At 47.4% G+C, this 21,364-nt stretch overlaps 2 protein-coding genes and 1 non-coding gene across 4 annotated transcripts in view; 1 reads left to right on the top strand and 2 right to left on the bottom strand.

The window, feature by feature from the left end:
- LOC140460045 (uncharacterized) overlaps nt 1-21,364 on the bottom strand; it is a 911,064-nt gene that overhangs the window by 842,559 nt on the left and 47,141 nt on the right. The window lies entirely within an intron of this gene.
- Nucleotides 4,339-4,410, bottom strand: trnaw-cca (transfer RNA tryptophan (anticodon CCA)). Its single transcript has one exon. It is a non-coding gene; the product is annotated as a tRNA-Trp (tRNA).
- LOC140460921 (sulfhydryl oxidase 2-like) overlaps nt 10,166-21,364 on the top strand; it is a 43,913-nt gene continuing 32,714 nt past the window's right edge. Inside the window, exons 1-2 of one of the 2 annotated variants that reach the window (XM_072555650.1) lie at nt 10,166-10,475; nt 18,784-19,524. In XM_072555650.1, the coding sequence (XP_072411751.1) occupies nt 10,225-10,475; nt 18,784-18,796 (264 nt within the window). In that variant the 5' untranslated portion in view covers nt 10,166-10,224 and the 3' untranslated portion in view covers nt 18,797-19,524. Of the gene's footprint in view, nt 10,476-18,783; nt 19,525-21,364 lie in introns of those variants that run through there. The other variant, XM_072555648.1, reaches the window with a different exon arrangement.

Below are 21,364 nucleotides of genomic sequence, written 5' to 3'. Positions count from 1 at the left end.
TGGGGGAGAGATCGTTCAGTTGCCTAAGTGCAGGAAGGCCTTCATCAATTCCTCAGCCCTGCTGATGCACCAGTCCGTCCACACCGGGGAGAAGCCGTTCTCATGCCCGAGTGTGGGAAGGGCTTTACCCGCTCCTCCACACTGCTGAAGCACCAGCTGGTCCACATGGGGGGATGGGGGGTGGAGAGGGGAGGCCTTTCTGCTGCCCTGAGTGCGGGAAGTCCTTCAGCAATTCCTCCGCCCTGCTGAAGCACCAGTGTGTCCACACCGGGGAGAGGCCCTTCAGCTGGCCCGAGTGTGGGAAGAGGTTCGTGTTTTCCTGCAACTTGCGGAAGCACCAGCGGGGGCACCAGCGCTCCCAGCAATCAGATCCCACCGGTGACGCTGCCTTTAGTCACCCCCCAGGACTGAACCTCCTGCCAGTTCTGACAGTGTGTGCAGTGGGAGAGTAGGTGGGCTGTTTCTGTTTTCTGCTGGACTGCAATTGCCTCCCCCACCCCCCCCCCCCCCCCCCACAACCAAAACCTCATGGTGGCTCACGGTTAGCACTGCTGCCTCATGGCACCAGGAACCCAGGAATACTTCCACCCTTGGGGGTTTGTGTGCAATTTATGGAGGGTAGGAAAATGGATCTGAGTAGGTTACCCTTCGGAGAATCTGTGCAGATGTGTTGGGCTGAAGGACCTGTTTCCACACTGTAGGGGTTCAACCATCATATGAGCTTTGCTTTCATTGGAAGCTACTGCTCATTGAGCCAGGGACTGCACATTGCCAAATGAAATGATCCAGAGAAAAGTAAGACCACAAAACCATCTGAGCAGAAGTTAGGCCATTCGGCCCATCGGGTCTACTCAGCCATTAGTTAGTGACAAAAGTAGTGTAAATGAGATTAGCTACAGTGTGGAAACAGGCCATTTGCCCCAACAAGTCCACATCGACCCTCCGAAGAGTAACCCATCCAGACCCATTTCCCTCTGACTAATGTACCTAACTCAATGGGTAATTAAGCATGACCAATCGACATGACCTGAACATCTTTGGACTATGGAAGAAAACAGGACCACCCAGAGAAAACCCATGCAGACACTGGGAGAATATGAAAACTCCTCACAGACAGCCACCCAAGGCGTGAATCAAACCTGGGTCCCCGGCACTGTGAGGCTGCAGTGGTAAACACTGAGCCACTACATATTGCAACCCGAAGTTGGCAAGTGGGAGGTTGGGAGAATACAGCAAGCCAGGCAGCACCAGGATGTGGAGTAGTCAGCATTTTGGGTATTAACCCTTCTTCATGACTGAAACGTTGACTTCTCCGTGAGAAACGATTTACAGGAATGTTGCTGAGGCTTGGAGGGTTTGAGCTACAGGGAGAGGCTGAATAGCGTGGGGCTGTTTTCACTGGATCATCGGAGGCAGAGAAGTGACCTAATAGCGGTTAAAAAATCATGAGGGGCATGGACAGTGTAATAGACAAGGTCTTTTCTCTGGTGTGGGGGCGTCCAGAATTAGAGGGCATAAATTTAGGGTAAGAGGCAAAACATATTAAAGGGACAACTTCTTCATTCAGAGGGTGGTCCATATATGAAATGAGCTGCCAGAGTATATGGGTCAGGTGCTGTCAAATGGGACAAGATTAATATAGGATATCTGGTCAGCATGGACAAGTTGGACCGAAGAGGTCTGTTTCCATGCTGTACGTGTCTCTGACTACTAATCCTGATGCAAGTTTTAAATAGAGTCCAAGTAACTTTGAATACTTCAATCTTGTTGAGCTCACCTCCTGAAAAGTTTCACATGAATCCCTCTGAGAGATACTGTTGAACATACTGAGTTGGACAAAGTATCCCATCAAGTTCAACACAAACCCAGAGTTGAAGAAGTCAGAAGTCAGAACACCAAGGGGACCAAAACTGATCACAATGTTCCAGTTGCAGCCTCATCAACGTCCTGTATAACTACAACATAACTTGCCAACATCTATACTCAATTCCCTAACTGATGAAGGCCAGTGTGCTGAAACCTTTCTTCACTGCCTTGTGTACCGATGTAATCAGAGATATAGGACCTACTTTAAACTGATCCACGATCCAGCTGCTGGGAGCACAGAAGTAGAGTAGTGCTGCATGAGTGTGCTGGGTAGATAACCCAGAGGTCGATGGGTACATACCATGTCATGCTATTGCTCAATGTCTCTGCTTTCATATACAAAAGTTCTCTGTTCTGTATCTTGCCTTTGCATTTGCTTCCCAAAGCTCCTTCAGTGGAGGCGTGGCCGCTGGAGCCCAGGAGTTCAACAACCCCCCCCGGAGCTGGAGGAAGGTCCAAGCTCCAATAAGCGGGGGGTAAGGCTGGAAGCTGGATTTGCTCAAGGATTGTATTTTTAACTCAGTTAAATGGTACCTACTGTATGGGGCTATGATTTACATTAAAACCGGAGGATCATATCAGAGTGTTTATATTTAGCAGTGATGTTTGGTAAAATGCACTCTCTGGAGGAGCACTTTCTATGATGCTGCATTTCTTGCCCTTTGCCCTTCCCCCATTTCTTATCTCCCATCTTGATTTTATATTTTTTGGTCAAATTTAATTTCATATTAATAAGACTTGGTATTTATTCACTGTGTGCTATTAATTTGTTTGTTCGAATATTGTAAGTCAAAATTAATGCTGTAATTTAATTTCTGATATCAGAGTTTGACATTGAATGTGCAGGTGTGAATACAGGAAGTTGTGAAAATAAATCAAGAACTTGTGGTTTTTTACAAAAAGAGCAGTTCACTGATATTCATGGCATCGTCTCATTTGGGTGTGATGATTCAAATCTGACCAACAAACCGTTTCATGCAGTCATCCAATTGAACAAAAAAATTCTTTAATTTAGTTAAAGAAAATAACTCTGGCAGGCTAAGATTTATTCAATCTATTTATAAGATTGTATCCATTGCTCGCAATATGGTCTCATCCACATTGGGGAAACTGGACGCCAACTAGCGGAACATTTCAGGGAACAACTCTGGGACTCTAAATCTAAACGACACACCGCCCTGTGGCGGAACACTTTAACTCCCCCTCCCATTCCACCAAGGACATGCAAGTCCTGGGCCTCCTCCACTGCCAAATTCTTGCTACCCGACACTTGGAAGAAAACACCTCAACTTCTGCTTTAGGACCCTCCAACCACATGGTATCAATGCAGATTTCATCAGTTTCCTTATTTCCTCTCCCCCACCTTGTCCCAGATCCAACCTGCCAATTCGACACCAACCTCTTGACCTGTCATACCTGTCCACCTTGCTTCTCGCCTATTTACTTCACCCTCATCTCTGACCTATCACTATCAATCCCTACCTCCATCTACCTATTGCACTCCCATCTACCTTCACTCCAGCCTCACTTGCTTCCCATTTATCTCTCAGCCCCCTTGGGTCACCTTTTATTCCTGATGAAGAGATTATGCTCTAAACCAAGACTGTGATGAAGCAACATCCTCAACAAATAGGAAATAGCTCCCGAGTCAGATTTCATTCCCTCTTCTGTTTCTCAGTTCTTTCAGAAATAAGGAATGTCTTTTTCTTCCACTAGAAAGTGGTCTTCCCCTTTGCGCTGTCTGAAGTGTTATCCCTCACCACTCCTTCAGACACCTTTTAAGAATCCTTTCAACCTGTTTTTCTAACAATTGTGGAGGTGACCAAAAGCAAACATTTCACTCCTCCTCAATGTCCCATTTCTCCTCCTATGAGCCATTTTGTCCTGTTGTCTATGTTACAAGCAGCCGAGTGCACTTGGTTTCTGAATTGAAATTTGGACATTGAAGTGAACAGGATTAATATTTATCGATGGCTAGCTGTGTTTGCACTAACTGTAATTTTCCATCAATATGATGTCTTTTGTTCCACAAAACTGGAAACAATGATCTGTGTTTATATTGCATCGGATGTAGAAAATCATCCCAGCGATCTTCACGGTATTATAGTTTACTGAGACCATAACATCATTACGTGGCAGTTTGATGTCACTGAAACCTGGATGGAAATCTCTAGATTTTGTTGTAAAAATATCGGTATAATGTTATTCACACTGCGCTGTCACCAACTGAACGAAGCGGCTGTGTGTTTAAACCCCGTGATGAACAGTTTGTGTTTTACTTCTCACATTGCGGGGAGCTGAGCATTTACCCAAACAAAGGGCACACCACCTCCCTGACACAGTGTTCACAAATCAAAGTAACAGCGAAGATTCATGTGTGATCGAAAGTTTCCGCAAAGAACTTTTGATACATCCGATATACGGAGTGAACGTACGCCTTTCTTCATTTGAAATGTTAGACGTCGATTGTAGTGAGCCTGACGTGATTTGAACACTCAACCTTCTGATCTGGAGTCAGACGCGCTACCGTTGCGCCACAAGCTCACAGATGCACCCTGCGCTCTATTCATGCTTAAGGGAAGTGATCGCACTACAATGATTTTACGTTCATGTCTGTTCTGTTTCTCCCCCTTCTCCTTCTGTCTCTCGAAACAATTTCCAACTCTCTCTCAATAAAAATCTGAAAGAACTGCGGATGCTGTATATCAGGAACAAAAAACAGGAGTTGCCGGTGACCCTTCCACAGAACAGATGGTGATTGTGAAAATGTCGGTTTATATTCAGGAGATATTGTGGGAGGAAGGCGGAGATCAGGACAGAACCCAAAGCGAAGGAAGAAATGTTGGACAGAAAAAGGAGTTGATAACGATCTGCGTGGAGTGGGGGGGGGGGTGAATAACTGTTAATGGACACTGTTCGTGGTTAAGTAGTGTGGAATGACAGACTATGTGATAACAGGGCTTGGCGTGTGCGGCAGGGACGAGGATACCATGGAGTTCAGGCCTTAGAATTATTGAATTCGATATTGGGACCGGAGGGATGCAATGTCCCCAAGTCAAATATTCAGTCCTCTTCGTTCTGCTGGTGCTGATCTTCGCTGGAACACAACAGCAAACCTGAGACAGAGATGTTGGACAGGGAACAGGGTGGGGTGTGGAATTGGCAGGCAACTGGAAGCTCAGGGTCTTTTTTGCGGGCAGAACGTAGATGTTCTGTGCAGCAGTCACCCAGTTTATGCTTCGGTTTCCCCAATGTAGATGAGCCCATATTGTGAGCAGCAAATGCAGTAGACTGGGTTGTGGGTAGTGCAGGTAAAGTGCTGCTTCACCTGGAAGGTAAGTTTGGCCCCTTGGACAGCGAGGAGGGAATAGGTAAATGGGCTGGTGTCACACATTCGGCAGTTGCAGGGGAAAGTGCAACTCATTCTGCAAGTTTACTTTGAGAAAATCCTGGACTTGAACTCCCAAGTCTCTTTGCATTTCGGATTTCTGCATTTTCTCCCCATAATCCTTCTGTTCCAACAGTGACTGTCTGGTGTCAGGGCAGCACCAGTGATTTCCTGACATATGGATTGTATTTGGGGATATCAAGGAACGTCAGGAACTGTGAGTATCTCAGGAGCAATCGTTATTCCTGGGGGAGGCAGAGAGGAATGTGGTGTGGTCCTGTAAGCTCCAGAACTTTGATAACTTCATGAGTCAGCAATAACTCTTTCTGGACCAAGAAACGAAAGGGCCAATGAGAAACTGCTACAAGGGAGTTAACAAATAACATACATTAACTATCGCTGGGAAGGAGGAGGCAAAACAATGAGCTGTTTCTTTGGACAGATGAGATAATGGTGTTTAATAACTGTGTGACAGAAGGACAATTAATTCTGCCTGGAGAAGGAAGGCCTTGGCGTAAAGGGGTTAATTGCAGGACAGGCTGTTTCAAACAGGTGGAAAACCCTCAAGGATAAGAAGGCAAGCTACAGACCTGAGGTCTCGAGAGGTGTGGGGAGGTGGTGTCAAAATCTAAAGCGCAGCACACTCACGCAGCACTACTCTGCTTCTGGGCTCTCAGCAGCTGGATTCTGCATCAGTTTAATGTAGGTCCTATATCTCTGACAACATCGGTACACAAGGCAGTGAAGAGAGGTTTCAGCACACTGACCTTCATTGGTTAGGGAATTGAGTATAGATGTTGGCAAGTTATGTTGTAGTTATACAGGACATTGATGAGGCCGTACCTGGAATATTGTGATCAGTTTTGGCCCCCTTGATGTTCTGACTTCTGACTTCTTCTACTCTGGGTTTGTGTTGAACTTGATGGGATACTATACTTTGTGCAACTCAGCATGTTTAAACAGTTTCTCTCAGGGGGATTCATTTGAAACTTTTGAGGAGGTGAGCTCAACAAGATTGAACTTTTCAAAGTTACTTGGACTCTATTTTAAACTTACATCAGGACCAGTAGTCAGAGACACGTCCAGCATGGAAACAGACCCTTTGGTCCAACTTGTCCATGCTGACCTGATATCCTAAATTAATCTCGTCCCATTTGACAACACCTGACCCATATACTCTGGCAGCTTATTTCATATATGTACCACCCTCTGCATGAAGAAGATGTCCCTTTTTATATATTTCGCCTCTCACCCTAAACCTATGCCCTCTAGTTCTGGACTCCACCAGCCCAGGGTAAAGACCTTGTCTATTACCCTGTCCATGCCCCTCATGATTTTGTAACCTCTATTAGGTCACTCCTCTGCTTCCGATGCTCCAGTGAAAACAGCCCCAGCCTATTCAGCCTTTCCCTGTAGCTCAAATCCTCCAAACCTCCAACATTTACGTAAATCGTTTCTCACAGAGAAGTCAACCTTTCAGTCCTGAAGAAGGGTTAATACCCAAAACGCTGACTACTCCACATCCTGGGGCTGCCTGGCTTGCTGCATTCTCCCAACCTCCTGCTTACCGACTTCGGGTTGCAACATGTAGTGGCTCAGCCTCACAGCGCCAGGAACCCAGGTTTGATTCCGGCCTTGGGTGGCTGTCTGTGAGGAGTTTTCATATTCTCCCAGTGTCTGCGTGGGTTTTCTCTGGGTGATCCTGTTTTCTTCCATAAACCAAAGATGTGCAGGTCATGTGGATGGGCCATGCTTAATTGCCCATATAGAGTTAGGTACATTAGTCAGAGGGAAATGGGTCTGGATGGGTTACTCTTTGGAGGGTCGGTGTGGACTTGTTGGGATGAATGGCCTGTTTCCACACTGTAGCTAATCTCATCTGTACTACTTTTGTCTCTAACGAGTAGACTCGTCCGGCCCATTGGCCTAACATCTGCTCTGATGGTCTTGCGGTCTTAGGTTTCTCTGGATCATTTCATTGGCAATGTGCAGTCCCTGGCTCAATGAGCAGCAGTGTCCACTGAAAGCAAAGCTTATAGGATCGTAGAACTCCTACAATGTGGAAAAACAGGTCCTTTAGCCCAAAACATCTGCACTGATCTTCCGAAGACTAACACACTCAGATCCATTTTCCTACCCTCCATAAACTGCACAGACCCCCAAGGGTGGAATTATTCCTGGGTTCCTGGTGCCATGAGGCAGCAGTGCTAACCCTGAGCAACCATGGGGTTGGTTTTGTGGGGTGTAGGGGAGGCAATTGCAGTCCAGCAGAAAACAAAAACAGCCCACGTACTCTCCCACTGCACCCACTGTCAGAACTGGCAGGAGGTTCAGTCCTGGGGGGTGACCGAAGGCAGTGTCACTGGTAGGATCTGATTGCTGGGAGCGCTGGTGCCCACGCTGGTGCTTCCGCAAGTTGCAGGAAAACATGAACCTCTTCCCACACTCGGGCCAGCTGAATGGCCTCACCCGGTGTGGACACACTATTACTTCAGCAGGGCGGAGGAATTGCTGAAGGCCTTCTTGCACTTTGGGCAACTTAACGACTACACTCAGGCAGCAGAATGGCCTCCCCTCCCCCACCCGTGTGGACCAGCTGGTGCTTCAGCAGTGTGGAGGAGCGGGTAAAGCACTTCCCATACTCGGGCAAGAGAACGGATTATCTTTTTTTTATTTCAAAAATATACTTTATTCATAAAATGATTTGATGGTCTGTACATTTGATCATGCCATACATATGTCCACATTTACAAACACAGATTCGGATTTATCCTTGTCATTTACAATTCTGTGCATTTTTCAATCTTGTACATATATTTGGCTGAGGCATCAGCAGAGCCCAAAAAACGTCCGCATGGGCCCCCTGTTCTTCTTTAGGCAGGCCGATCTTACACGGTGGTCTTTCCCCACCGCGCCTTGGCGGCAGCTGCCCCAAGCTTCAGCGCGTCCCTCAACACGTAGGCTTGGACCTTGGAATGTGCCAGTCTGCAACACTCGGTCAGGGTCAACTCCTTCAGCTGGAAGATCAACAGGTTTCGGACCGCCCAGAGAGCGTCCTTCACCGAGTTGATGATCCTCCAGGTGCAGTTAATGTTCGTCTCGGTGTGAGTCCCGGGGAACAGGCCATAGAGCACAGAGTCCCGCGTCACGGCGCTGCTCGGGACGAACCTCGACAAGCACCACTGCATTCCTCTCCACACTTCCTCTGCATAGGCACATTCCAGAAGGAGGTGTGTGACAGTCTCGTCCCCCCCGCAGCCGCTTCGAGGGCAGCGTGCGGTGCGGCTGAGAGTCCGGGCGTGCATAAAGGATCTCACAGGCAGAGCCCTTCTCACCACCAGCCAAGCCACGTCTTGGTGCTTGTTGGAAAGTTCTGGCGATGAGGCATTCTGCCAAATGGCTTTGACAGTCTGCTCAGGGAACCGCTCGACAGGATCCACCCTCTCCTTTTCCCGAAGGGTCTCAAGGACGCTACGTGCTGACCACTTCCTGATGGACTTGTGGTCAAAGGTGTTTTTCCTCATAAATTTCTCCACGAAGGACAGGTGATACGGAACGGTCCAACTACTCGGAGCGTTCCGCGGCAGCGAGGCCAGGCCCATCCTTCGCAACACCGCGGACAGGTAGAACCTCAGTACGTAGTGACACTTGGTGTTTGCGTACCGGGGATCCACGCACAGCTTGATGCAGCCACACACAAAGGTGGCCATCAGGGTGAGGGTGGCATTGGGCGTGTTTTTCCCCCATTGCACCGGTCTTTGTACATAGAGTCTCTTCGGACCCGGTCCATCTTTGATCTCCAAATGAATTGGAAGATGACCCGGGTGACTGCGGCGGCACAGGTCCTGGGGATAGGCCAGACCTGTGCCACATATAGCAATACTGAGAGTACCTCACACCTGATGACCAGGTTTTTTCCCGCGATGGAGAGCGACCGTTGCCCCCATCTGCCTAGTTTCTGTCTCATCTTCCTGATCCCCTCCTCCCAGGTCTTGGCGCACGCCCCAGCCCCCCTGAACCAAATACCCAGCACCTTCAGGTGGTCAGTCCTGACGGTGAAGGGGATAGAGGATTGGTCGGCCCAGTTCCTGAAGAGCATGGCCTCGCTCTTGCCTCGGTTTACCTTGGCCCCCGAGGCCCGTTCGAACTGGTCACAGATGCACACGAGTCTGTGCACGGACAGCAGATCCAAGCAGAAAACAGCGACGTCATCCATGTACAGGGAGGCCTTAACCTGCAGGCCCCCGCTGCCAGGAATAGTCACCCCTCTCAGGCTCGCATCCTTCCTGATGGATTCGGCAAATGGCTCTATGCAACACACAAACAAGGCGGGTGAGAGGGGGCATCCCTGCCTGACTCCAGATCTGACAGGGAAGCTATCTGATTCCCACCCATTGATTGAGACTGCGTCTTCTCCCCGGTGTGAACGGACTGGTACCTCAGCAGGGCTGAGGAATTGCTGAAGGCCTTCCAGCACTTCGGGCAACTGAACGACATCTCCCCCATGTGGACCCACCAATGGTAGATTCACTTAGATATAACTGCGTCATTTTACATATTAAGATATCCCTTTGAATGTGCCCACATCCTTTTGAAATGTAATCTCGTCCATTTAAACCTCTTTATTTGCAGAAATACCCATTAAAATGTCCACGTCCGTTTAAAATGCAGATTTCCCCCTTTAGATATGACGCCGTTCCGTTATATGTCGGAATATCTGTTTAAATTGAGCCGTGAGCTTTCCCAATGTAGACAGGGCTCCTCGAAACGTGGCAGTGTCCCCCCTGCAGCTGCAGAGTGAGACAGGAGAGTTTGTTTTTGTGAATGAGCAGTTGTAGCGCGAGGTGGCTGTTGCTTGGTGACGGTGAGGCTCCCCGGCCCCGCCCATCCCCCTGAGCTGACGTCACACGGGGGTGAAGGCGGTTGGGAGGAGAAGTCGCTCGAGCGGGGAAGGGGCGGCCGTTAGGAAAATGGCGCCGTGCGGCCCGGGGCAGACACCCGTCACTGGGCACCGCCGCTTTCCTGGTGCAGCTGCTGTGTCACGGCCACACCGCCCGGCTGTACAGCAGGTAGGAGCCGTGACCATTCTGGAGGCGGATGGGGTTAAGGGCCTGTTTGGGAACCCGTCGGCCGCCTGGGTGGTGGAGTTCTACTGGTCGTGGGGCGGCCCCTGTGTCAACTCTGGGGCCACCTGGAAGGTACTGGGCCCGGGAGGTGAAAGGTGAGGCAGGTTGGGGGGGGGGACGGAGGGGAAGGAATGTGGGGCCTGTCCTGTCATAGTCACATTTTACACTCACTTTCCATCTGCTTTTACTGGGGCTTGTGCTGTTTACCCCCTCACTGTTTGTTTAATCCTTGTGCTGTTTACCTCCTCACTGTTTGTTTAATCCTTGTGCTGTTTACCCCCTCACTGTTTGTTTAATCCTTGTGCTGTTTGCCTTCACTGTTTGTTTAATCCTTGTGCTGTTTACCTCCTCACTGTTTGTTTAATCCTTGTGCTGTTTACCCCCTCACTGTTTGTTTAATCCTTGTGCTGTTTACTCTTTGCTGTTACTTGTGCAATTGCTGAGGGTAGTGTGTAAATACTAGTGAAGGAGATTATGCACCAGCATGTCTATGTTCCTCAGTCATTGAAGGGGCAGGACTTGTTGAGAATGGTTAGTAACGTATGTGGTGCACTAAGCCTTGTTAACATGGATATAGTTTGTTATTTGGAAAAGTAGACTTTTTATTATTTAGAGTCATAGCGATGTACAGCACAGAAACAGACCCATTCGGTCCAACCTGTCCATGTCAACCAGATATCCTAACTTAATCTAGTCCCCTTTGCCAGCACTTGACTCATATCCCTCTAAACCCTTACTATTCATATACCCAGCCAGATAACTTTTAAATGCTGTAATTATATCAGCTTCCACTACTTCCTCTGGCAGCTCATTCCATATACGCACCACCCTCTGCGTGGAAACGTTGCCCCTCAGGTATCTTTGTGGTCTCATCCTAAACCTATGCCTTCTAGTTGTGAATCTCACCCCAACACTGAGGAAAAGACTTAAACATTGAGCAGCCACACAAATGCAAAAGCAATCAAATATCGAGCCACATGGGGGAGAAAAAAATTATGGCTGTACCCTTTTTGTTAGCCTATAGGCATTTGGAAACTTAAAATCTGTCAATAACACCAGCATTCCTACAGAGCATATTGAAGAAAAGACATAAAAACATTGAGCAGCCAGACAAATGCAAAAGCAATCAAATATTGAGCCACATGGAAAAAAATGGCTCTCCCCTTTTTGTTCTCCCATAGGAATTTGGACACTTAAGTTCTGTCAATAACACCAGCATTGCTACAGTGCATATTGTGTACACTCCTCAGTGTCAACAAGCAGGCACATGTTTGCCAGTGTCACCAAAACATTGGGCGTGTTCCTCGCTGTCAGCAGAATAGGGGTGAGTCCTACGTTTGATGGACAAATAAGGAGCACTGGAGGACCGGAGGGAGAATTGTCCTCCTGCCATTCGGAGCTCCCCTATTGGTGAATGTGGAAGCTGGACCATGAGGTTCTGAAGCTCCTGCTTCTCCTCTCTCTGAATGAAGATTGAGCTTGACCTCAGACTGCAACTCCTTTCCTCTGTCCAACATCTGAGAGTACGGCACTCTCTTTTCTCACCCCCATTTCCATTTACACTTCATTCTGAGGTTCAGTTGTTGACTTGGAGCAACTGAAAGGAATGGGAGTGAATCCAGCGAGGGGACAGACTCTGGAAAAGTTAGTCCAGGCCTTTGTTCTCAATTGGCAAAATAGACAGGCAGGAGACTGAAAGAATGTAGCAAGCCAGGCAGTATTAGGAGGTGGAGAAGTCGAGGTATCTGGTGTAACTCTTGTTCAGGACTGGGGGGTGGGTATAGGGAGAGCTGTGGAACAAGGGTGTGCTGGGGCAGGGTATTGAAGTGTGGATAGGTGGAGACAGGTAGAGGGTACAATAGACAATAGGTGCAGGAGTAGGCTATTCTGCCCTTCGAACCAGCACCACCATTCATTGTGATAATGGCTGATCATCCTCAATCAGTATCCTGTTGCTGCCTTATCCCCATAACCTGGTACGACCTGGTTGGTGAATGGGAGGAAGGAATCTAGTTGGCAGGGAAGAGTGGAAGGGGCTGGGAAGTGAGTTGGGGGATGGGATGGGAGATTATTTGAAATTGGAGAACTCAGTGTTGAGTCCTCCAGGCTGTTGACTGCTCAGACAGAAGATGAGGTTTTGTTCCTCCAATTTGTGGTTTGGTTTGTTGTGGTAATGGAGGAAGCCAAAGATAGTCATGTCAGAAGGGGAGTGGGAAGGGGCATTGAAATGGGTGGAGACTGGGAAGTCCGCTCAGCCTCTGCGATGCTCAGCAAACCGTTCCCCGAGTTTACACTCTGTTTTCCCGATGTAGAGAAGACCACAATTGGCAAAGCACAGCAGGTCAAGCAGCAGTAGGACAGTCGAAGTTTTGGGCATGAGCCCTTCATCAGGAATGATGTGTGGATGTTCAGAGGGGTATTAGTGTCCTTCTGTGCCAGTTGTCAGACAGGTGCAGCAGGTACTGAGCAAGGCAAGTGGTGTATTAGCAAGAGGAATTCTGATCGGAAGCGGGAATGTCTTCCTACAGTTAGGGGGTCATTGAATATATTCAAGGCTGAGTTCATCTGATTTTTATGTGAATGTTTATGGGGAAGGCAAGAAAATGGTTTTAAGACCAGTATAGAACCGAGTTACAGAGCCATACGGCACAGAAACAGACCCTTCAGTCCAACTAGTCCATGCTGACTATGTTCTCAAACTAAACCAGTCCCACCTGCCAGTATTTTGGCCCATATCCCTCCAATCCTTTCCTATTCATGAACTTATCCAAATGTCTTTTAAACGTTGTTACTGTACCTGCATCCACCACTTCCTCTAGACATTTAGTCTGCATGTTAACCACTCTGTATAAAAAAAATTGTGGCCTTCAAGTCTTTTTAAAATCTCTTTCTCCTGTCACCATCAAAATTTGCTCCCTAATCTTGAAACCCCAACCCTAGGGGAAGGATACCCGTCGTTCACCTCATCTCTCCCCTCATGATTTTGTAAACCCTGATAAGGTCACCTCTCCACCTCCTATGTGCCAGTGAAAAAGTCTCAGCCCATCCACCTAGATGCAGGTAGATCCATATCCAGTCATGATCTGTTCAACGCTGGTCCCAATTCTCTCTCTCGGTGAATTGGCCATTCTCTCTAACGAAACCAGCTACTCAGTCACTGCTCCATCTGATACACAACATTGGAAACTTAGTGCAGGAGGCTGCAAGAAATGAGCAGCTTTAAAACAAAAACCGCTTGGAGCTCTCAGCTTTCAATGAGAGCCTGAATCCGGCAGAACGTTCAGGTTACCTTTATTACGTCCCAACATTGTTACAGCTTCAGATCCCCCTAGCAAAAAGGCAGAGAAAGAGTAGCTGTTTGTTAGACAGCTCAACAACAGGGGGAGGAGCAAGGGGCGGAGCAAGGCTAACAGCAGGCCCCCGCACTACGCCTGCGTTACCTTGCACAGTTTACAAAAATCCCTTCCCGTTCAGAGACTCCCCACAGTGTGGGAACAGGCTACTCAGCCCAAAGACTACACACCGATCCTCCGAAGGGTAATGCCCACCCACACAATTCCCCTACCCCTATTGCTTAACATTTACCCCTGACTAATGCACCTACCCTGCACATCCCTGTGCGCAATATCCCAACCCAATCTAGTCCCACCTGCCAGCTCGGGGCCCATATCCCTCCAGTTGCCTTTTAAATGTTGTAATTGTACCAGCCTCCACCACTTCCTCTGGCAGCTCATTCCATACACGTACCACCCTCTAAGTGAAAAGGTTGCCTCTTAGGTCTCTTTCATATCTTTCCCCTCTCACTGTAAACCTATGCCCTCTAGTTCTGGACTTTCCCACCCCAGGGAAAAGACTTTTTCTATCTATCCTATCCATGCCCCTCATGATTTTATAAACCTCTATAAGGGTACCCCTCAGCCTCTGACGCTCCAGGGAAAACAGCCCCAGCCTGTTCTGTCTCTCCCTATAGCTCAAATCTTCCAGTCTTGGCAACATCCTTGTAAATCTTTTCTGAACCCTTAAGTTTCACAACATCTTTCTGATAGGAAGGAAACCAGAATTGTACTATTCCAACTGTACAGCAGTAACATGACCTCCCAACTCCTGTACTCAATATTCTGACCAATAAAGGAAAGCATACAAAACACCATCTTCACTATCCTGTCAACCTGCAACTCCACTTTCAAGGAGCTATGAACTTGCACTCCAAGGTCTCTTTGTTCAGCAACACCCCCTAGGACCTTACCATTAAGTGTATAAGTCCTGCTAAGATTTGCTTTCCCAAAATGCAGCACCTCACATTTATCTAAATTAAATTCCATTTGCCACTTCTCAGCCCATTGGCCCATCTGATCAAGATCCCATTGTAATCTGAGGTAACCTCCTTCGCTGTCCACTACACCTCCAATTTTGGTGTCATCAGCAAACTTGCTTACTATTCCACTTATGCTCACATCCAAAAAGTAGTGGACCTATTATCTATTTTCAAAGTGGAATTTACAATATATTACATGTATTGACTGCCTGCAGATTGTGCAGTCTTTCAGCAAAGTAGAATGTTTAGGGTGTAGGTTTGCTCACTGAGCTGTAGGTTTGATATCCAGACGTTTCATTACCTGGCTAGGGAACATCAGTGGTGACCTCCAAGTGAAGCGAAGCTGTTGTCTCCTACTTTCTACTTATGTTTGTCCTGGATGGGGTTCCTAAGATTTGTGGTGATATCAAAGTTACGAAGAGAGATACATAATTTATTTAACCAAATACAATGGCAGTGCAGAGAATTTCAGAAAAGTGCAATAAATATTTATTTTTTACCCCTTATTCAACTCATTCAAGAATTTCAAATTGAATCTGAGCTAACTTGAGAGCAAATGGCAACATTTGTTTGTTAATAGACTCACCATAGATAAAAGTGATCTTTCATAATTTAAGTCATAATGTTTAATCCCAAACGGAGCAATTAAGTGCAAAGTTACTTTCACCATTTAATAAAACACTGCAAATTTTATTTCAGATGAAAATACATTCATTTTATAATTTAGATAAGATCTTTACAAAGGAAATATACTAAACAAAATAGCTTTCCTGGGTATCAATATTGACAACAGTTATGCAGCTATTATTTGGCAATTGACCAACTAATTGAAATAATTTCAGAATAAATGAGCTACTTCATTATTATACATGGAGATATTGCATATCTTGGCTCTCACCCAAGTATTCTCGGAGCTCAAAGCTTTCAATGAGAGTTGAGCCAGGGGGTAAATTCAGGTAACTTTTATTGAGATCCAACTTTGTTACAGCTTCAAACCCCCTCAGCAAAAAGGCAGAGAAAAAGTAGCAGCTTTTTAAACAGCTCACGGTCAAAGCGCACACGCTACCCCATCACCCCCCAACCCACCTCACTTCTTTACTTTTGGTCACCACCAAGTTGTCTCTTTGTAATTGGATCCTTGGTACAGCCTTAACCCAGAGGAAGTGTTGCCTCACTCAGCAATTTCAACCCATACCCTGTATCGCACCATCTGCACTGGGATTCAAACCCGGGAGCCCCCGGAACTGGGTTGATAGTCCAGTTGATACTGCCACTCAGCCATCGCGCCTTCAATCCCCCTGCGATGGTAAATGAACTCGCTGGTGCCTCCGGAGATTGGTAGAGCTGGTGAAGCCCTTCCCGCACAGGGGGCAGCTGAAGGGCCTTTCTCCTGTGTGGATCCGCTGGTGGGTCAGCAGGTTGGAGGCCTGGGTAAATCTCTTCCCGCACTCGGGACACATGAAGGGCCTCTTCCCCCATGTGGACCCGCTGGTGTCTCAGCAGGGTGGAGGAATAGCTGAAGGGCGTCTCCCCAGTGTGGATCCACTGGTGGGTTAGCAGGGTGGAGGAAGTGCTGAAGCCCTTCCCGCAGACGGGACAGGGGAACGGGCTCTCCCCAGTGTGACTGCACCTCCAGGACATATGGGACACGGAAGCTTTTCCCACAGTCGCCACACTTCCACCGTTTCTCCACTGGGCTGGATTCCTCGGGTTTCTCCATGGCTGAAGCTTCAGTTACACACAAATGCGTGTGGAGCCCCTCCCCACCGTGAATTCCTCTTTCCAGGCCGTATAACTGTTTCAGGCTCCACACACACTGCGCTGTAACAGTAGGGTCTCTCATCCAGTCCCACTGATGCTGAAAATGTACTCAAACAGGAACCAAAACGCTTTGCTCCTTCTCACAGAATCATAGTTGAAAACCGTTGCGGTCCCGATGGATTGAGTGACTGTTAGACGTTGACGTCAAAGTGAGGACTGCAGACGCTGGAGAGTCAGTGTTGAAAAGTGTGGCGCTGAAAAAGCACAACAGGTCAGGCAGCATCAGAGGAGCAGGAAAGTCAATGTTTCGGGCATAAGCCCTTCCTCTGTTGATTTTGAAGTTTCAGTCTTCAGATCTTCAAATACACTGTTAAAAACAGATTACAAAAGTCATCACTATCAGTGCAGGGTAGAAATTCAGAACAAGCAATTCTACTTTGTGGAATATTCTTTTCTTTTGTTGTTCTACAAAATTGAAAGCACCATCCCACTCTCCCTTCCCCTCTGTTCTCACTCCGCTCTAACTAATTCCCCTGCAGGTGCTGATTCAGGATCTTACAGGGGCAGAAAAGCAAAAACATCAAGACTGACATCTCTCTGAATTTTGGATACCTCCACCTGAAAGTTAATATCTTTCACAACACTGGGATACTGCTGAGAGTGAGCAAGTCTGATTTTTGTGAAGCAAAATAAAAGTGTGTCAATTCAGGGTGAACCTGCAATGCAGCTTCTTGAGGAAGAACCAGACACAAAATGGTTAACGACCCCGGGAAGGTGGGAGCAAAATGAGACATCAAGGCATTAACACCAATACACTTCAGTCAAACTCTTCTGCTTCCCAGTCAGGGCAAAACATGCTCTGGAAGTCCAGTCTTCACAACCACACTTCTGCTTTCACTGAAGACAATTAGAGTCACACAGCACGGAAACAGACCCATTGGCCCAACCTGCCCAGATTTCCTAAATTAATCTAGTCACATTTGCCATCACTTGGCCCCTATATGGGCCGGATGCTGGCAGCTGGGACTAAATTGGGTTGGCTATCTTGTCAGCAAGGACGAGTTGGACCGAAGGGTTTGTTTCTGTGCTGTACATCTCTATGACTCCAGTTTACCATCACTTGGCCTTGACCCATCTGAACCCTTCAAATTCAGATGCCCATCCAGGAGCCTATTAACTTGTCATCACATCAGCACCCATCACTTCCTCTGGCAGCTCATGCCATCGCTCAAGCGACACCACATTGAAAGCGTCTGGTCTGGTGCACCAGATGACATCAGAATAATCTCAGATCGTTCCAGATTGCATCGATACTCAGTCAGTGGCTTTCCTGATCAGGATGTTGTATGTGATCAAGAAGGTCAGTGGGTAGGCAATCCCCAACCTCTTAGTTCAAGTATCTCTATGAGAATTCCCTTGCTGGAGGGTCCCTTGGAGACACTTCAACTGGACTTCATTGAGTTGTAGAAATGTCAGTGCTATAAATATGTTTTGCTTATTGTTGATGTCTTTTCTAAGTGGATTGAAGCCTACCCTCCTCCTAACGCTACTGCTGAGACTGTGGTGAAGATTTTGTTTAAGGAAATAATTCCCCGCTTCAGTATACCTGCGTGCATTAGCTCGGACAATGGACCACACTTTGTAGGTAATATTAACGGAGAACTCTGCCAGCTTTGTATTTGTCGGCAACTGCATGGTGCTTATCATCCTCAGGCGGCCGGCCTTGTTCAATGTTTTAACCAGACTCAAGACTAAACTTGTCAAATTAATGGTGAAGTCTGGCCTGTCCTGGTTATGCTAATCCCTGTGGCTTTATTCCAGATGCAATCCGTGTCTGCGGGCAAGACACGACTGTCTCCAGCTGAGAGTCTCTCTGGTCACCCTCTCCGTACCCCTTGGAACGATTCGGCTCCCTTCTCAGTCCACTTCCACCACGTGACCAAAGCAATCATTGGTTATGTTCTTGCTCTAACTAGTGTTATGCGTGCCTTTTACTCCCAGGAGCGTGCGGCCTACAGTGATGTTCCCTCCCTTTCAGCCTCATCACAGGTAGAGCCTGGTTCGTTGGTGCTTCTCAAGAACTGGACTCGCAAAGGTCTCCAACCTCGTTGGGATGGCCCCTTCTAGATTTTACTTCCCACCCCTACAGCGGTCAAAGTCGCTGGGCGCTCAGCTTGGGTCCAACTGCACCATTGTAAATTGATTGACCACACCAATCAAAAGAGGGGAAGAGGAGGAGAGAATACTGGAATCCCAACAAAAGGAGTGGAACCTGTCCAGTTTGGTTTTTGAATTTTGCTGTTGTTCTAATGTTAATCTTATTACAGATACTTGAAGTAAGAGGAGGGACATGTGGGGGATCGCTTATCTCCTCACCTTTCTGATCACGTACAACATCCTGATGGGGAAAGCCACTAAGTATGGATGCGACCAGGAATAATCAGATTATCCACCACCCATGCTGAGGAGATGTCGTCCAGTGCACCGGACCAGACGCCTTTGATGTATGGAACATGATGAACATAGAACGTAGAACATAGAAGAATACAGCGCAGTACAGGCCCTTCAGCCCTCGATGTTGCGCCGATCAAAGCCCACCTAACCTACACTAACCCACTATCCTCCATATACCTATCCAATGCCCGCTTAAATACCCATAAAGAGGGAGAGTCCACTACTGCTACTGGCAGGGCATTCCATGAACTTACGACTCGCTGAGTGAAGAACCTACCCCTAACATCAGTCCTATATCTACCCCCCTTTATTTAAAGCTATGCCCCCTTGTAATAGCTGACTCCATACGTGGAAAAAGGTTCTCACTGTCAACCCTATCTAACCCCCTAATCATCTTGTACACCTCTATCAAATCACCCCTAAACCTTCTTTTCTCCAATGAAAACAACCCCAAGTGCCTCAGCCTTTCCTCATAGGATTTTCCTACCATACCAGGCAACAACCTGGTAAACTTCCTCTGCACCCGTTCCAGTGCCTCCACATCCTTCCTATAGTATGGCGACCAAAACTGCACACAATATTCCAGATGCGGCCGCACCAGAGTCTTATACAACTGCAGCATGACCTCAGGACTCCGGAACTCAATTCCTCTACCAATAAAAGCCAGTACGCCATATGCCTTCTTCACTGCACTATTTACCTGGGTGGCAACTTTCAGAGATCTGTGTACATGGACACCAAGATCCCTCTGCTCTTCCACACTACCAAGTAGTCTACCATTAGCCCAGTAATCCATCTTTTTATTACTCTTACCAAAGTGAATCACTTCACACTTAGCTACATTGAACTCCATTTGCCACCTTTCTGCCGAGCTCTGCAGCTTCTCTATATCCTGCTGTAACCTGCCATATCCTTCCTCACTGTCTACAACTCCTCCGACTTTCGTATCATCCGCAAACTTGCTCACCCAACCTTCTAACCCTTCCTCCAGGTCATTTATAAAAATGACAAACACCAATGGTCCCAAAACAGATCCTTGCGGAACACCGCTAGTGACGGCACTCCAAGATGAACCTTTGCCATCAACTACTACCCTCTGTCTTCTTCCAGAGAGCCAATTCCTAATCCAAACCTCCAACTCACCCTCAATGCCATATCTCTGTATTTTCTGCAGTAGCCTACCATGGGGGACCTTATCAAACGCCTTACTAAAATCCATATATACCACATCTACCGCTTTCCCCTCATCTACCTCCTTAGTCACCTTCTCAAAGAATTCAATAAGGTTTGTGAGGCACGACCTGCCCTTCACAAAACCATGCTGACTATCCTTGATCACATCATTCTTATCCAGATGTGCATAAATCCTATCCCTTACAATTCTCTCTAAGACTTTGCCCACAACAGAAGTGAGACTCACTGGCCTATAGTTACTAGGATTATCCCTACTCCCCTTCTTGAACAAGGGAACCACGTTTGCTAGCCTCCAGTCCTCTGGCACTACTCCTGTCGACAAAGAGGACACAAAAATCAAGGCCAATGGCTCTGCAATCTCCTCCCTTGCTTCCCAGAGAATCCTAGGATAAATGCCATCAGGCCCAGGGGACTTATCTATTTTCACCCTTGCCAGAATTTCCAACACCTCTTCTCTACATATCTCAAAGCCATCCATTCTACTTATTCGTGCCTCAGTATTCATATCGACAACAATGTCCTGTTCCTGAGTGAACACTGACGAAAAGTATTCATTCAGCGCCTCCCCAATCTCTTCAGCCTCCACACGCAACTTCCCATTACTATCCTTGATTGGACCTATTCCTTCCCTAGTCATTCTTTTATTCCTAACATATCTATAGAAAGCCTTAGGGTTTTCCCTAATCCTACCAACTAAGGACCTTTCATGTCCCCTCCTTGCTGCTCTTAGCTCTCTCTTCAGGTCCTTCCGGGCTACCTTATAACTCTCAATTGCCCCTATTGAACCTTCACGCCTCATCTTTACAAAGGCCGCCCTCTTCCATTTAACAAGGGATTCCAACTCCTTATTAAACCACGGCTCCCTCACACGACCCTTTCCTCCCTGCCTAAGATTGATCATTGCAATGGACTCTTCCATCAGAAAGACCAGATGGTCCATCTGGACAGTAGAAATCAGTGGGAGTTACCATGTCGTTACCGAACATGTCTTTTTGATTTTACCTGCAGACGCAAGCCTGGTGAGGATAAAAATGATCAACCCTGTTAGTATGGTAAATATTTTAAGGGCGGCCAGGAACTCCATTCCTTTTTGCAGGACGGGCTGACTCGAGAAAAGGGAAGCCTGATCGGGGAAACTCCTCAATCCACAAACAACTTATTTATACAGGCCCACAGAATGCTCTTCACCCCAGAGGCAGTAGTATGTTACTTCTCTCTATCGGGAGATGACTTACTTGCCCCGTCCCCAGTCCCGATTCC

This window comes from Chiloscyllium punctatum, chromosome 36 (assembly GCF_047496795.1).
Source record: "Chiloscyllium punctatum isolate Juve2018m chromosome 36, sChiPun1.3, whole genome shotgun sequence".
NCBI lineage: Eukaryota > Metazoa > Chordata > Chondrichthyes > Orectolobiformes > Hemiscylliidae > Chiloscyllium > Chiloscyllium punctatum.
This window is presented reverse-complemented; position numbering and strand designations above follow the sequence as displayed.